The sequence below is a fragment of the Podarcis melisellensis genome (genome assembly GCF_964234715.1).
Source record: "Podarcis melisellensis genome assembly, chromosome: 5".
Taxonomy (NCBI): domain Eukaryota; kingdom Metazoa; phylum Chordata; class Lepidosauria; order Squamata; family Lacertidae; genus Podarcis; species Podarcis melisellensis.
In genome coordinates this window covers 97,361,531-97,379,850 of record NC_138537.1, presented here as the reverse complement: position 1 = coordinate 97,379,850, position 18,320 = coordinate 97,361,531, and the positions used below count along the sequence as shown (strand labels likewise).

The 18,320-nt window shown below is 46.5% G+C and overlaps 1 protein-coding gene across 3 annotated transcripts in view; it reads right to left on the bottom strand.

The window, feature by feature from the left end:
- Positions 1-14,905, bottom strand: part of PARVB (parvin beta) — a 38,952-nt gene extending 24,047 nt beyond the window's left edge. Inside the window, exon 1 of one of the 3 annotated variants that reach the window (XM_081911836.1) lies at positions 14,747-14,905. In XM_081911836.1, coding sequence (XP_081767962.1) covers positions 14,747-14,861 — 115 coding nt within the window. In that variant the 5' untranslated portion in view covers positions 14,862-14,905. Of the gene's footprint in view, positions 1-672; positions 785-5,154; positions 5,266-14,746 lie in introns of those variants that run through there. The other 2 variants (XM_081911838.1, XM_081911837.1) reach the window with 2 other exon arrangements.
- Positions 14,906-18,320: the final 3,415 nt, after the last annotated feature.

Sequence of the window (18,320 nt, the reverse complement as noted above, 5' to 3'; positions counted from 1 at the left end):
TGATATCTCTGCACTTGGACAGACTTGCACACACAGCTCTAGTTAACCTGAAGTGTTGTTGTTGTGCCAGCGAACAAAGAGTGCGGACGGAGCCAATCTAGCATCACTGCGCCACCGCAAAGCATGCTCTCAGGCTCATATTACAGCGCATTTTGATACAGTCGTTATCAGCAAGCTCATTTTCTATTGTTGAAATCAATGGCCTCGGTTTCTCTTCCCCTCCCGCCCCACCTTCAACTATTTGCAATCTCTGGAACAGATCATGTCCTGCATTTCCCAAACACCCCCATGGACTCGGAAGCTGGCAGAGGAACTAAAATGTGGAACTAAAAATAAATCATGCCCAATGATCCTCCCCATTCTGCAATTCAACAAAGAGCAGGCAGGTGTGGGGGAGAGAGAGAATATGCTCTGTCCTTAATTTTATTTTTTTTATTTTTAAATCCCACTTGCCAAGACTGCTGAGCTGTGCTCTATTTCTGAACTAAGCACTAAGCTGGCAAGGAGAACATCAAATGTCCCAATGAAGAAAACTCCCAAACCTCATCACATTACCACTTGCTCTGGGACGGAAAAGATAAGTTCACCGCCAGGAAATATTCCTCTTCCATGCAGGTAGTTCTAAAAGTTGGGGGGGGGGATTTGTTAGTAGAGAGTCACACACTTTCCTACCTCCTGTTTTCTTGCGTTTTTTACAAAGCAGGCCTGCCATTCCGGCCCCTTGGAATGTAAGGCTACGTATTGCTGCAGACCAGCCTTGGACAGTCCCAAATGTCTAAAAAGGAGGGAGGCAGATGGACAGGGACTGACCTGCAAGCCTGGGTTAATTTGGTCACAGTGACATGGGAGGAGACGGCCGGGCGGCAGCAGTTGCGAGGGGTGGGAAGAGGAGGGTGGAAGAGAAGCACATGGCAGGGCAGGGCAAAACGCACGAAGAACGAAGAACGGGCTGTCCGCACCACAGCCCAATCCTCCGCCACTTTCTCCGAGCCTGAACAGAGGGAGGAGGCCCTTCTCCTCTTGCTGCCGGTTTGTGAGGTAAGACTGTCATTATGCTGTGTGGAGAGCCTGGCTCTGAGCGTTGCAAAGACCTCTGGGGTGCAAGAGCTCCTCTGCAACTGCCCCACATCACACTTTCACCTCTGTGGGATTTCCGGGTGTGGAGGCTGCCCAGGGTGCGAAAAACTGAGTCCCCCCTACAAGAGTCCCCCCGCTCCCCAGCCATAGCAACCCCTTTATTCCCCCACCCACATGCACCGAGATATCAACCATTTGCTGTAGGAGAAACCAACTTTTTATTCATTCATTCACTGCGTTTATCTCTCTCTTTTTTTCTCCAAGGAGCTCAAGGTGGTGTACAATGTCTGCCCCTTCTCCTTCAATCCAGGCAACAACCCTGTGAGGTAGGCTAGGCTGAGAGACAGTGGCCCCCAAGGTCACCCCGTGGCCATGTGGGGAATGAAGGAGTGAATCTTTATTTGCGTCAGCCTCGGCCATAGCAATAAAACAACAATACGACATGCAAAGAATAGAAATAAAAATAAGAAGTCGATTATATAAAATACATTTTAGGGTTTTGGGCCATGTGGGGATTTGAACCCGTGTCTGCCAGGTCCTAGTCCAACCCTCTAACTATTACACCACTCAAGGGCACCAACCTACTCTCTGCCCCAGGTGTCCCTCAGTGGAAGGAGGAGATTCAGCACCATCTGGACCAAGTTCAAGTTACAGCCTGCCGGCTCCTTCCCTCCGCCCCAGCCAGCCTGGTCCATGGTCTGAAGCGATGGGACTTGGAGTCCAACAACATCTGGAGGTTGAGATGTTGAAGACATCAGCAACTGTCTCTTGGAGATCAGTTTTAAATAATTTTAACATTGTGCGCTGCCCTGGAAATATTTACATTGAAGGGCAATATTTTTTATTTTAAAAATGAATAGATAATAAAATTATTTGCCATCACCACCTCACCAGGCTCCAATAACAGATGGATAAAGGAATGGCAGTCATGGGGCAACTGTCATGGTTCCTTCCTCTCTATGTTAATGTTGTGTATTGAGTCAAAGGATTTTATATCTGTATTATTATTGTCTGTATTGCATTAGGGTAAAGTAACCGCCTTTTGGTTCCAGAGGGTACAGCTACTATTGGTTCATTTAAGCTGCTGTATTTGGATCCTCTGTCTTATTGGTTTCCTCCAAAAGGCAGGACTGTGATTGCCTGAGATTGTTCCCTCCAAATGTATCCTTTCTAGTTAGTTCCCTGTCCCTATAAATGTAGCTCTCCCCTCCTCAGTCTCAGTCTTGTTTGCTTGAATAAAGAAGTGTTACTAGAGAACTGTCTCCAGCATATTATGTCAAGAGAGCTGAAATCACAAACCCCACGTCACAACAGTTAACATAACAGCACAGTAAGAATCCACAGGGAATTAGCCCTCAGATACCGTTAATATGAGAAGTTGGCTACAGTGTGCTGCTGACAACCCCAAGGTTGAAGGTTCAATCCCCATATGGGATGGCTGCATATTCCTGCATTGAAGGGGGTTGGACTAGTTGCTCTTCAGGGACTCTACCATTCTATGTTTAAAAATTGCTTTTAACCCCTTCCTCCCTTTTAATCACACCTTACAAAATACTCTTAGACAAACAAGCTGCAATTTCCCTGTCTACAGCAGACGAAAAACCCCAAAGTTCAAAGCCAGCAGCACTTTGAAGTTTGCTGCAGCCGCTTTCTATATCCTAACAATCAAGTTTCTTCTTAATGGCCATCAGCAGTCTGGCTGCTTGGAAAAGGAAGCCGGGTGATAACTGCTATTTAATTTTAGCTGCAGTTATTTCTGATCCAAGGTCTGAACCTCGCAGTATTGGAAAACAGCAGCTGTCATGATGATGTTGAATAGAGCGGCTAATTATGGGACAGAGGACACAGTATCTTCCGCCTAAGTGAAGCCACAATGGTGCGCTGCTCGGCTTTTAGGAGAGCATAAAGGATAGTTGCAGTCCTCTTGGAGAGTTGCAGTAGCGAACTTCCTGGCCTTGTCAAAGAGGTCCCTCAAAGTAACCAGCCCTCTGTTGAGTTCTCTTCCAGCCCACCTGCTGGCATGTGTCAGTCATTTCTGGCAGACAGGAGACAGGAGAGAAAGCAAGGACCAGGTCATCTCCCGTGTTCAAAAGCTTCCCACTCTGGTCACCTGGAGATTTTTACTCCTTGCAGGTAACCAGAAGAATTGAGATTTTTACAAACAGTAAATTCCATCAACTGACAACCTCATTTTTCTTCATTTGTAGAATGGAAACAGTTTCCACCTCCATCCTGGAGAAACTTGAAATTGTAATTTGGGTACATGAGCAACACCCAGTGCAGTTTCTGTGCTTCTTTGTACCTTTCTGTGTCTCCGAATTGGATGGCCATTGCTTCCACAGCGCTTTCAGATCCAGGAAGAGCTACATCCAGTGGAAGACTCGCTTCTTTGTATGCGGATTGAAGGTCAAGGCATAATTATGACAGAGGGCTATACAATGGTACTTCGGGTTACATACGCTTCAGGTTACATACACTTTAGGTTACAGACTCTTCTAACCCAGAACTAGTACCTCGGGTTAAGAACTTTAAGAACATAGAGGAGGGAGAAAGGTTGTTTTCTGCTGCTCCAGAGAAGCAGACACGGAGCAATGGATCCAAACTACAAGAAAGAAGATTCCACCTCAACATTAGGAAGAACTTCCTGACAGTAAGAGCTGTTGGACAGTGGAATTTGCTGCCAAGGAGTGTGGTGGAGTCTCCTTCTTTGGAGGTCTTTAAGCAGAGGCTTGACAACCATATGTCAGGAGTCCTCTGATGGTGTTTCCTGCTTGGCAGGGGGTTGGACTCGATGGCCCTTGGGGTCTCTTCCAACTCTATGATTCTATGATTCTATGAACTTTGCTTCAGGATGAGAGCAGAAATTGTGCTCCAGCGGCACAGCAGCAATGGGAGGCCCCATTAGCTAAAGTGGTCTCCAGGTTAAGAACAGTTTCAGGTTAAGAACGGACCTCCAGAACGAATTAAGTACTTAACCCGAGGTACCACTGTATACATATAATTTTGTGTTTTTTTATGATTATTACTGGTGTTATTTTTATGTTTCTTATTTCTCTGTTCCTTTCTTTTCCCCTTTCTTGTTCTATCTCTCCTCTCTTTCTTATCTTTTTGATTCTATTTGTTCTAGAAACTATTTTTATTGGATTGTGAAAACTTTAATAAATATCTGTGGGGGGAGGAAGGGAGTCAGCCTGGTGCCCTCCAAATCTTGAGAGACTATTATCCTAACATTGCTGGCCATGCTGCCTACATGGGCTGAGCGCTGGAGTCCAACAGCAGTGGGAGCATGCCCCCCCCTTCTTCAAACCCCTCTTTTCCCATGAGGCCCTTGGCATGGCCATCTCAATACCTATCTGCCACCTGCAATAAGGCTTAGATTGATACAACGGCACTTTCTCATATCCATCCCTTGTTACCTGGGCTGCTTTCTTTCCGCCTTTGCCTCACCCTCAGGCAAAATGTTCTAGTCTGTAAGCTCCTCAGGGCAGGGCTCTTTCATTTGGGGTGTCACTCTGGAAACTGCGGCGGACGTTGGTGGTAACAGTTATCATCGTTCAGACTTCTAAATCCATTGGCTCATGACTGAAGAGTTGAATTCCATTTGTGAACAAACTACCAGAGATCAAAACTCCACAAAGTGATCAAATCACTTTGCCCGTTTTCATTTCCCCCTCTTAACCTCCAAAACAATGAGAGCCAATGATGAGCAAACTGCTCCTCCATGGCACCAGCTAACAACCCAAAGCACATTCAGCCCGGTTTTATCAAATTAACTCTGTATCTGGAATGCAATAAGCAACCTCAGCTCCCTATTCTTTTATATTCCCAACAAAGTGGGCATATGTTAGGATTAGTTCTCCCCAAGGATTAAAGCTGTTGGCTCTTATAAATAAGCTGTTTTGATCAAGTTCACCAATTCAGCAACAGCAGCAGATCCATTCAACCTGGAAAAGCCCCATGTTTCCAACAGAACATCTTTGTGTAGATGTGCTGCAAAGGAACACATATCTACACTGCAACGGCTTAAAAGCAAAAGGAAGGAGGAGAAATAAATCATTACAAGACCACAGAACTCACTGCTAAAAAGGATGGTCAATCCGAGGTCAGGGAGAAAGGACAAAAGTTGATTCCACCCCTGCTTCAGTTTGCAGAAGTCCAACTGCAATGCATTACTTGCAACATCTTGAGTAATTGTTAAGAATTTGAAGGATAGGCACAGTTTGGGGAACACAAGTGACTGTGCAGGAAGGCTAGGCAGAAGATGATAAAACATGCTCCACCCTTCTCCTGTTTATGTGCATTTCCCCCCAGCAAGCTGCAACCAGCTAGGCCTGGCAAGTTTGGGAATAATGGCCTGGCTTGCACCTATGATAAGCCACGGCTGATTTAGCCAAAGTGTAATTTGTCTGAATGTCTGAACCCATCCAAGAGGCTAACCATGGATTGCTTTCTGGCGGCAAAGCACAATGTTAAGCCATGGTTGCTGTTGGCTTATGAGCCTTGGCTTGTTTTCTAACATTGCCTTGGCGTTATGTCCAAATCCAACAGCCTTGCTGAACCATGGTTAGGCACCAGAGATGCTCACCAGGATACAGCAGCTGGAAAAGAAAGCAATGACATTGCGCCATGGGTTTTGCTATGCTAGTTACCTGGGAAGGCACAGCTAATAATAATAATAATAATAATAATAATAATAATAATGCCTGTGTATAATGAAATTAAACGAGCCTCCGTCCCACCCCCAAACACTCAATCTCTTCTCAAACAACACACCACCTCGCAAGTCAATTTCGCTATGTTCTTTTTTGTTCAGCAGCCCAACAGCCCATGGATAGAAGCTATTTTTTAGCCTGTTGGTACGGCTGATTATACTTCTATATCTCCTGCCCGAGGGTAGAAGATTAAAGAAGTGATGGTGTGAGTCATTCCTGAGAATTTTTCTCACTCTCCTAAGGCAACAATCCCTTGCGATGTCATCTAGCGGACTAGATGCTAAAACCAGGAAAAGACCAGTAAAACACAGGCTCCCCTGGTTAGTAAACGGGGTTATTTAATTTTGGCACTCTTTCCTCAAGATCCCGAAATGTCTGAATGGCATTAGTAGGAATTTAATGGGCCTATGTAGAAAATAAATCTCACTGAGCCTGGGATAAAATAAGAGAGCTGTAGAATTTTCTTTCACGGTTCTGGAAACACACACACACCGTTACTTTCTTACACTTTCCAAGTTCCTTTCTTGGCAGGAGAGTTTTCGAGCAAATTACCACTGCAGTACATTCTCCAAATGCAGCAGAGCAGTTTGAAAATTATTTCAGGCATAACAGCAACTGTCTTCCCAGTGAAGCTTAGACATTATTTCCAGACAAAGTGAGCAGATGATGAAGTTGAGGACTTAGCAAAAGGGTGAAAGTTGTATCCCAACAGATGAGCCAGGAAGAAGTACACACAACCAGTCTATTCAGAAAACAAGTGAGCAGAAGCAAGCCTTGAGCTCACAGCATCCCAATTCCCTTTTCCCTGCGCTTGACGTGGAGCAAACCATCATTTGATGGGTGCAGTCCTAAACACACTCCTGCGCACAATGAGACTTAATTATGAGTAAACATGCATAAATGGCTTCCTCCAGTTCTACTGAATTGGGTTTTTAGCAATGTGACATAGAATAGCTCCCAGGTTCAGTCTCTGCAGCATATTTACTAATTCTCCACTACAGTGGTACCTTGGGTTACATACGCTTCAGGTTACAAACTCCGCTAATCCAGAAATAGTACCTTGAGTTAAGAACTTTGCTTCAGGATGAGAACAGAAATCGTGCTCCGGCGGCATGGCAACAGCAGGAGGTCCCCATTAGCTAAAGTGGTGCTTCAGGTTAAGAACAGTTTCAGGTTAAGAACAGACCTCCAGAACAAATTAAGTACTTAACCCAAGGTACCACTGTATTCTACTATAACCAGGGGAAGCCACAGAAAGACTCTGCCCAAGCCAGCTTCTGAAAGTTTCTCTCTAAGCTTCAGAAAGTCTCTTTCTATGCTTTGGGTTTTGTAGTTTAACTCTTCAAATTGTAACTTGTAAAAGGCAGGTGTTTACCCAAAGGTCTCCGAATTGCGTGCCCAATTTTGAACCACACCTTTCTAATCCCAATCCCAAAGTTGCATTAAGATAGAGGACAATGAAATTTCAAAATGCATTTGAACTACTGTATTAGCCTTCTCCCACAATATACACACTTTAGTATAGTGGAATTTTAACATACGTGTGTGTGTGTGTGTTTGTGTGTGTGTGTGTGTGTGTGTGTGTGTGTGTGTGTGTGTGTGTGTGTGTGTTATAGCCAAGGAACTTCTGCGGAATTTTCCACTATGTGGTTAAAAGAAAAATAAAGAAGGGAGAAAATTATCTCAGTGAAACCAGAGACAAAAGGCTTCCTTTCTCATACACACACACTTAAAATAAAACACATTTTTGTGTCCAGTAGAAAGAAACTCTCAATATACAGCTTAAACTACCCATGCTAATTTTGTCATTAATGGTTTGGGATTATCCCGGGTAATATCCTTGTAAGGTTATTCCAATTTATCCTCACAACAGCCAACAAGGTACTGTAAATATTGTAGAGATTTGGAGACTGGCCCAAGGTCACCATATACACTTCATAGCTAATCAAGGATTTGAATCCAGGGCTCCTGGTCCAAGTCTAGCGTTCTATCTGCTATACTTACGCAAAAGTTTGCAATGCCAAGAAGCCCAATCAATTTGCTAAGTCTGTATGTAAATGGAAGATGCCTCAGTGCTGTATTTCAAATACTGTCCATGGTTCATCAATACTCATCAAAACAACCCCCTTTGTAGACTCTCTACATGCCATCTCTTCAGGGCCAGGTAGCTCTCACCAGGTCTGGTAAAACGTGGCCTCTGCTGTGCCACATCAGACTGTTCCATATCAGGTGGGGGGGGGGGGCAATGTCTCAGGGACTCTGCATGTTCAAAAGCACTTTTTACTTTAACATTACTTTGCATCAGGGATGTGGAAGCAGTGGCCCTCCAGAAGCTGTTGGACTACAACTCCCATCATCCCTGGTCCTTGATTCTGCTGCACCAGGCAAAAATGTTTCTTTCTAACCAGGCCTTTTATGGCCTTTTAAAAGTGTTTCTGGGAAGGGGGGGTATTGGATTTCATTTGACCCCATAATTTTGATTTCAGCAAGGCATTTGACAAGGTGCCCCATGATATTCTTGTAAAGAAGCTGGTAAAATGCGGTCTTGACTATGCTACCACTCAGTGGATTTGTAACTGGCTGACTGACCGAACCCAAAGGGTGCTCATCAATGGTTCCTCTTCATCCTGGAGAAGAGTGACTAGTGGGGTGCCACAGGGTTCTGTCTTGGGCCTGGTCTTATTCAACATCTTTATCAACGACTTGGATGATGGACTCAAGGGCATCCTGATCAAATTTGCAGATGACACCAAACTGGGAGGGGTGGCTAGCACCCCAGAGGACAGGATCACACTTCAAAACGACCTTGACAGATTAGAGAACTGGGCCAAAACAAACAAGATGAATTTTAACAGGGAGAAATGTAAAGTATTGCACTTGGGCAAAAAAAATGAGAGGCACAAATACAAGATGGGTGACACCTGGCTTGAGAGCAGTACATGTGAAAAGGATCTAGGAGTCTTGGTTGACCACAAACTTGACATGAGCCAACAGTGTGACGCGGCAGCTAAAAAAGCCAATGCAATTCTGGGCTGCATCAATAGGAGTATAGCATCTAGATCAAGGGAAGTAATAGTGCCACTGTATTCTGTTCTGGTCAGACCTCACCTGGAGTACTGTGTCCAGCTCTGGGCACCACAGTTCAAGAAGGACACTGACAAACTGGAACGTGTCCAGAGGAGGGCAACCAAAATGGTCAAAGGCCTGGAAACGATGCCTTATGAGGAACGGCTAAGGGAGCTGGGCATGTTTAGCCTGGAGAAGAGGAGGTTAAGGGGTGATATGATAGCCATGTTCAAATATATAAAAGGATGTCACATAGAGGAGGGAGAAAGGTTGTTTTCTGCTGCTCCAGAGAAGCGGACACGGAGCAATGGATCCAAACGACAAGAAAGAAGATTCCACCTCAACATTAGGAAGAACTTCCTGACAGTAAGAGCTGTTCGACAGTGGAATTTGCTGCCAAGGAGTGTGGTGGAGTCTCCTTCTTTGGAGGTCTTTAAGCAGAGGCTTGACAACCATATGTCAGGAGTGCTCTGATGGTGTTTCCTGCTTGGCAGGGGGTTGGACTCGATGGCCCTTGTGGTCTCTTCCAACTCTATGATTCTAGGATTCTCAATCTCAGGTATAGTGGTTAGTGCTGGACCAGGACCTGGGAGACCAAGACTCAACTCCCCACTCAGCCATGAAGTCCACTGGGTGACATCGGGCCAGACATTGTCTCCATTGCTCTATCCTATCTCACAGGCTGTTGTGAAGATAAAATGAAGAGAACATAAGCTATGGGCGTCCCATTGAGCTCCTTGGAAGAAAGGTGCGATAGAAATGATTGCAGCAGCATCCAAGCCTAACCAAGCTTGCAGTTGCTTTTGTTCACCCTTTGCAAACCCTCCTCTTTTGCCATTGCCACTCCCCTCTCTGCTTTTGCCATCCCTTGTGTTTCCCCGCTTAACAACTTCAACAGCCTAAACCCAAATTCAGCCTCGTTGGTTAAGCTACTCCTATCAAAAGAAAAGAAAAAAAGCACACTGCTGCTTACTAAGGAAGTCCACTTTGTTCCCAGCTAATTAAAGAAGCGGCATCAATTCAGCTGAGAAGATTCCTCTAGCCAAAAAGCAGCGCTCCTAACACAGCCTGGCAAAACCTGGCAAAACAACAGCCAAACTCAGCAGAACCCAGCGCACTTGGCAGTTGCTGAGTGCAGCAATAAATTCACAGGAAGCAGGATCCAGCATTATGGACTGTGCGTGCTCAGTTACAAGGCAAACTTTTACAACCCAAGAAGGACCTTCACATAAACAACACAACATTCACCTGTTGTTCCATTCAGCTTTCAAATGAGACTGTTTCACACAAACCTTTACTCTAAGGTTTAAGGTACTTTAAGGTAGACGACTGAAGTGTGAATTGCCTGCCTTGGGACTCTCTGGAAAGGAAAGATCAGGGAAGATCTTCTATTAAGACAAAGGGTTCCAAAGATACCAGGATGGTCATGGCACAGTAATTTTAAGTGCATGTGCATGGACACCACAGTAATACATGGGAAAACAGTTAGTGCAAGAGTGGGAGGCCATAGACAGGGATCTCCTGGGAGATCTCTGACTAACATACATTAAATAGGCAAAGATTTCTGGCTCCCAATTGTTTGACAATGGCAACAAGAAAATGAATCCCAAATGGAAATTAATCAGCTGAAACAAAGAAAAGTCAAGGAAGTGATTTGTGGGCAGAAGGACTGTGGATCCAGGTCCATCCTGGCACTCACACTCAAAGCCCTCTGCTCAGCAGCTGCTCAAACACACCCAGCTCTTTAATCCGGAGTGTTTATCTTCCGCACCTGGCTCTTACTGGTGGATCATAAGGTTCTTTCAAATAAAACACAAAGTAGATCCCACAAGCCTGAGTCAGTGGGTCATGAGAAACAAACATTAAAGAATCTTGTGTGTATCCACACGCGGTTGACTGCTCTGGTCAATTTGCTGCCTTCCCATGAGCAGTGGCGTAGCGTGGATTGTCAGCACCCAGGGCAAGGCAAGTAATTTGCTCCCCCTAACCCATGGATTTTAGCACTTGGGCAGAGAGCTGCGCCCCCCCCAGATGTTGTGCCCGGTGCGGCCGGCCCCCCCTGCACCCCCCATGCTACGCCACTGCCCATGAGGACCAATAATTCCTCTGCAACTGTGTATGAGGCCCATTGCATTCATACAATCACTCACCCTACCCTCAGCTGACACCTTTCTACGACCTAGGCGCATGGGTACGCAAATTAAGGCACGGGGGCCAGGGCCAACCCAGTCGCCTTCTCAATCCGGCTCGCGGACGGTCCAGGAATCAGCGTGTTTTCACATGAGTAGAATGTGTGTTTTTATTTAGAATGCATCTCTGGATTATTTGTGGGGCATAGGAATTTGTTCTCTCCCCCCCCAAAAAAAATATAGTCCGGCCCCCCACAAGGTCTGAGGGACAATGGACCGGCACCCTGCTGAAAAAGTTTGCTGATGCCCAGGGCATCAGAAAGGGCACAAAGGCCAAAGTGACTCACCAGCATTGGTCTGTATGGGAAACTGAACAACAGATTAATGGGCAATAACCTTGAGCGAGTCTTTCCATCACTGCTGGCAAGCGCTGGATCAAATTAAGCCCCAGCTCTAAGCACATCATTTTACAGCTTGGGAACAATGATCTAGAGAAAACAGCTGCAAAACTTTGCATTTCAAAATGTTAATAATGAAAGGAAATGTGGCAAGCTAGGAAGTCCGGCAGGAAAGGGAGGGGGAAGGGAAGCAACTTCCTTTAATCCACATTGGGAAGCTATGTGCTTGTGTTTATCTTCTTGAAATTAAGAGGCAATGAAAACTACAGTTCTCAGCATGCTTACAATGGAGTAAGTCCTCCTGCACTCAGTGGGACTTAATTTCCAAAGGAACATGTTTAAGGTCAGGCTCCATCAGGGTGCCATCCTAAACAAGTCCCTGGAAATTCTGCAGAATTTTTCCAAGTAAATATCCTAATTCAGATGCCATCTGGGGCAGCCCTTAGTGAATGCCATGAAACTGGTTCCATGCTTAAAGTTCAACTGTTCTGCTTGCAAAGGTCACATGCTGGTGCCATGCTCCCCTGGCACACGCTCCCTGGCACGCCAACACTAAGCGTAGGCAAGGAAGTCCAGGAAACAGATGAGTTTTCTTACAAGGCATTACGTTTAAATAGGACCTAAGTGCTCCACTGTTAAGTTCATTTAAAATGAGTTGTTTCAATAGCCATTCAAAAGAATGCTGGTAACACTTCCCCAATCTTTTACATCAAAGCCAAGAACATTTTTGATCAGCTCAGAAATCAAAACAGACAGAACTGAAGGAAGTGACTGCTGGATTTCCTGCCAGTTGACTGCAGCTTAGTCCTCATGTGTTCATTGCAACATTTTTCTAAACCCTGTGCAACTTTCACAACAACAAACTCAACTTATGACTTGGAAATTTATTAATAATTTGTTCCCTACCCATCTGAATGGGTTGTGTCAGCCAGTCTGGGCAGCTTCCCTCAAAGTAAGTTGCTCCTTCTAACTCAGGACGGTCTACTCTACCCGCTGACCAACAGGAGTCCTCCAGGGCTTCAAGGCAGGAGTCTATACCAGTACACCAGGGACTGAACCTGCCACCTTCTGTCTGCAAGACACTTATCAGATCTGCTGGCATCACAATTGCCCCGTATGAATGGGGAATGTGCCCTAAAAGACACCCAATGCTCCCGTTTCTTCACATTGAACTTCCAAATAGACATGAATAGGACTGGGAGGTGTAAGCCACTTCCCCCCCCCCCCCCGTGAACTGCTTTGAGAACAGATTTACTTGTGAAAAAAGTTGCATATAAATAACTGGAGCTGGGGAGGTTGAGAGTAAATAAAAAGGTAAAGGGACCCCTAACCATTAGGTCAAGTCGTGACCGACTCTGGGGTTGCGGCGCTCATCTCAATTTACTGGCCAAGGGAGCCAGCGTACAGCTTTCGGGTCATGTGGTCAGCAAACCAGAGCAGCGCACGGTTTCTGGCAAACCAGAGCAGCGCACGGAAACGACGTTTACCTTCCCGCCGGAGCGGTACCTATTTATCTACTTGTAATTTGACGTGCTTTCGAACTGCTAGGTTGGCAGAAGCAGGGACCAAGCAACAGGAGCTCACCCCGTCACGGGGATTCGAACTGCCAACCTTCTGATCGGCAAGTCCTAGGCTCTGTGGTTTAACCCACAGCGCCACCCACATCCCCGGAGAGAAAATACCACTAGCCTATACAGTGGTGAATTAGCACTGGTGTGCAATGGTGTGCATTTCAAGACAGAGTAGAGCAATTTTTGTGGAGTTGGGTTTAGCTCAAGGGTATCTTTTTGACAAGCAACCTTTCCACCCGTGCTTAAACCCCCATCAGGTGGTAGTAAGATGCAATGAAATTTAGCTCAGGGATAGGAAATCTCTGGCCCTCAGGGATGTCCAATGGTGAGGAGAGCTGTAGTTGTGCAACACCGCATCCTCCTCCAGCAAGGACTCCTTCAGACAAGCGATTTGTTGAGCATCCATCCCCATTTGTTTGCACAAAGTCTGTGCAGAGGTTAAATCATATTTGCTATTTATTGAGCACTTGTTCCAATTTCTGGGGTGGTTAAGAAATACATCCATTTAAATACGTCTCGGCTACAATGTGAAATTAGTCAAAGGATTCTGATTTATTCATCTAAAGATTTCAAAGAATGGCTTGTTCAATGCTTCCCTTCTCTCTAAAGAGAGGGTGGGAACCCTTCACCCTCCCCCACCCTTTTATTCTAGGCCCTCACATTATATGTGTGCGAGTCCGCTAACCTCTTGCATACTTTGATAAGTTGTCTCTCTACACTAACCATGACCTATATTTGAAGCACCAAGTTGCCACATTCCTTTCCCCCAACGTGCTTCCATCTGTGCCTTTAGCAGCAACAATAAAAAAAGTTTTTGATTGGATGGGTGACCATGTGTTGAGATTCCGGCCTTGCAAGGGGTTGGACTAGATGACCCTAGGGGTCCCTCCCAACTCTATGATTCTATGATACCATAGCAGGAAAAGCTTCCCCTGCCATTTCTGCCTGCAGTGCAGCTATCAAAGACATGGAAGCCCTCCAGAGAAGGGTGGGAACCTGTTTCCCTCCTCGCAAATCACCAATGATATCATTTCTTGATCACCTTTACAACAACCGAGTGCGGGAGAAAGGCATCATTACAGTGGTACCTTGGGTTAAGTACTTAATTTGTTCTGGAGGTCCGTTCTTAACCTGAAACTGTTCTTAACCTGAAGCACCGCTTTAGCTAATGGGGCCTCCTGCTGCCACCATGCCACTGGAGCACAATTTCTGTTCTCATCCTGAAGCAAAGTTCTTAACCTGAAGCACTATTTCTGGGTTAGAGGAGTCTGTAACCTGAAGCATATGTAACCCGAGGTACCACTGTATTCCCAAATTGAAGAGGCAGGAAGATACAGGAGTTTACAAAGAGAGCTACCCGTTTGCAGCGCAAGTGAGATCTGAGCTGCTCCTCCAAGGGGAGCCCGTTGCGCCCACTGGCACAGACATTTGGCACTCATCTACCCCGCGCATCACCCCGCGGAAGCCTCGCTCGTCTTACAGGAGACAGAAGAGAACTCCTGGGGAACTTCATTGTCCTGGCTTCCTCCACCAGAAACCAGCAGCGCCGCGAGGAAAGTTTCCAGACAAATGGAAATAATCCGAGGGCGGCGGGCTGGGCTGGGAGCTCCGCATTCCGAGCGGAGACCGAGGCAGCGCGCAGCTGCGATCCTAAGCCCCCTTCTAGGGCAGCCACGAGCGAGGGCTGCGCGAGTCCCCCCACCCCGCACGGAAGCCCGCCTGGTCTTCCTCCTCGTCCTCCGGGCGCCCCGGGCCCCCCGCCCGCCCGCCCTCCCTCCCGGCGCCCCGCTCACCCTCTCGGGCTTTCTTCTTCCTGGCCAGCGTGCCGCCGAGCTTGCCCAGGAAGGACTCGTCCTTCTTCATCCTGTGCGGCCGCAGGGTGGGCGAGCGCACCGGCGGGGAGGACATGGGCGCGCCCGGGACGGAGGCGGCGGCGGCGGCGGCGAGGCGCGGAGGGCGGGCGCCCGGAGGCCCGGGAGACACGCAGCCCGCCGCGGGGCGCACCGGCGCGGCCAAGCGCAACGTGACGGGAGGCGGGGCGCGCGCGCGCAAAGGCGCATCCCCGCCGGGGCCGGAGGGTCTGCCCAGGGAGCGCAGCGCCCGCCGATGGCGTGGGAGGCCGAGGGGCGGGTCCGGCGGCAGGAGGGGCTGGAACTAGGGCCAGCGGGCCAGGCTTCTCCGTCGCGGCACCTTCGGCTCCGTAGCCTGGAGCAAAGGCTCTCCTTCGAGGGGGAACAAGCGCCTTAACAAAGAGCAACGGGGGCGGGGAGTGGCTCTGAGCACGTGCCTGGCTGGAAAAGGGCCACCGCTCTCTTTAAAAAGAAAAGTGAGCCCAGGTCGGTGGTTCTTCTGGGCATGTGCCGAGTGCCCGTCTGCCGTGAGAAGGGGACGGGAAAAAATGGGCAAAAAAAATGAGAGGCACAAATACAAGATGGGGGACACCTGGCGTGAGAGCAGTACATGTGAAAAGGATCTAGGAGTCTTGGTTGACCACAAACTTGACATGAGCCAACAGTGTGACGCGGCAGCTAAAAAAGCCAATGCAATTCTGGGCTGCATCAATAGGAGTATAGCATCTAGATCAAGGGAAGTAATAGTGCCACTGTATTCTGCTCTGGTCAGACCTCACCTGGAGTACTGTGTCCAGTTCTGGGCACCACAGTTCAAGAAGGACACTGACAAACTGGAACGTGTCCAGAGGAGGGCAACCAAAATGGTCAAAGGCCTGGAAACAATGCCTTATGAGGAACGGCTAAGGGAGCTGGGCATGTTTAGCCTGGAGAAGAGGAGGTTAAGGGGTGATATGATAGCCATGTTCAAATATATAAAAGGATGTCGCATAGAGGAGGGAGAAAGGTTGTTTTCTGCTGCTCCAGAGAAGCGGACACGGAGCAATGGATCCAAACTACAAGAAAGAAGATTCCACCTAAACATTAGGAAGATCTTCCTGACAGTAAGAGCTGTTTGACAGTGGAATTTGCTGCTAAGGAGTGTGGTGGAGTCTCCTTCTTTGGAGGTCTTTAAGCAGAGGCTTGACAACCATATGTCAGGAGTGCTCGGATGGTGTTTCCTGCTTGGCAGGGGGTTGGACTCGATGGCCCTTGTGGTCTCTTCCAACTCTATGATTCTATGAGTTCAGAGACTGAGCCCTACAAAAGGAATGCTGGACTTCTCTTGCGCGCACACAACGTTTATCTTCTTCCGCAGTGGCAAAACTATTAAGCGGGATTTCGCCGATGAAAATAGAGACACCCTGTTGTTGTTGTTGTCACACACGCACCCCCCCATCGGACTGGGATGCCCCAGGCACTCTGGGCGGCTTCCAACAAATATAGAAACATAATAAAACATTTAAAAACTTCCCTATTCAGGACTGCCTTCAGATGTCTTCTAAGGTTGTCTAGTCACTTATGGGGGGTATGGGAACACCACCTAGTGAAGGCTCTACAAATCTTCCCATCACCCTTTTCCCACACCTTTTGGTAATGGTACGACCCATGCAAATGTCAAAGCTGTAGATAATGTGAACAGAACAAGGAAAATATCCGTTAGAATGCAACAAATGTAGCTATCCAAATTTCTTATGACAAGGAAGTGACTGGGCTATCGCCAGAGTCTTATTGCTAGGAAAATGAGTCTCATTCCCAAGCTGGTAGGGGAAATGAGATTTAGAGTGTTGTGTGGAACGCAGTTGCATGTGTGCCATGGGCACCTATTGGACAGCATCTGTTACATCACCAGTGGTGAGCAATGCATTTCTCTCCACCTACTAATACCAGGTATATTGCTTGCAAAGATGAAACCTGTGTATAGCCTTCCTTTCACCGCTTCCTTCCTGGTCAAGCTTTAGAAGATTCTCCTTCCCAATCGCCATCACCTCCCATCTCCATCACTGCTAGTACCATGTGTTAGCCATCCTGGGCTGTTTGAATGGGACCACTGCCCAGGCCTCAGGATCATCTTAACAGAAAATAAATGAAGGTGATGAATAGAAGTCACAGGAAACTGAAATTCATAAACTGGAATTATACAATTATTGCTAAAATTAAAGGATGTACATACTGTGCATCATTACTGGACTAATACAAATATCTGGTTTGCATCTGTGAGCTAGATGGATCATTAGCCTGATCCAGTATGTTCTTACTATATAACTGGATGATATAATTAAAAGCTTAAGAGCGCATTTGCCATCGTATAAACATGAGACACAATGCACCGAGCTTTCCCTGCCTTTAGAGAGTCAAAGGTGCTCCTGTAACTGAAAGCAGTGGAAGGCTGGGCCTAGCTGTTGCTTCTCTTTGCAAGTCACCCACACCGTAGAAAGTGTAGGGCTTGTGTCAAGTGAAGATGGGTGAGACACCAAGCGTTTAGTTCCTCTTTAATGGAAGAGGGACTTATGGCTATACAGGACTGCTGAGCAGCAAAGTCAGGATCTAAAATAGCAGAGCAGGAAGAAGCTCTCTTAGTCATCTAAACAGTTTCCTTTCCCTCGAGAAATGTTTTGATACGCCCTGAAAAACCGTCTCTGCTCACACATCTGCAAAGCAAGCCCTTTCAATATGGATACCAAACCCTAAACATGTTTAACTTGTACCTAAAAACAGCCTCCAGCATTTTCTTCACATTTGTGAATAGCAGTAAAAAAAATAAATAGCCATGGGCAGAACTTTTCATGCTGCCTCAAACACTGTGCTTTTTGATAAGAGACAATTCATACATTCAACTGTGTGGCATCAAGTGATATGAAATGCATGTGTGAGCCAACCCTAACCCTCACTTTCTTTTTCTTTTTTTTAATTTTTGAGGGGTTTTTTAATACAAAAAGGAGCAAAAGAAAGGTACATGCTACCCAAACAAAAGCACACAGAAATGCACTATTATTTACACAAACATAAATCCTTCCTGCCCCCAATCGCTTTCCACCACCACACCCCTCGACCTCCCTCCACCACACCACAACTTCCTTATTTTTTCGATGTAATCATTGCACACTTTAGATTTTGGATTTTTCTCTCTTTATAACATTCCTAGATAATGTTGTTCTTTCCGCTTTACTCCTTTAATCTAAACATATCAACATATTCAGTGTTTCCATGGAGCTTTGTTTCCAGGTAGGATCACAGATGCAAACCCAAGTACAGTAATACGATATTATGCACAGCAGAAATGTGGCTCCTCCACTCATTCTTCTCAAAGGACGAGTTAACTGGCCTGCCCTGATAACACCTTCAGCTATACCAAATGCAAGTTTTATTTGTGTCTCCCTTGGCAAAAGTGAGACCTCAAACTGAGTTACAGGTTGCTGTTTTCCAAGTCCTGATTTAAAAAAAAATTAAGTTTTTGAAGAAATCACACCATAAAGCA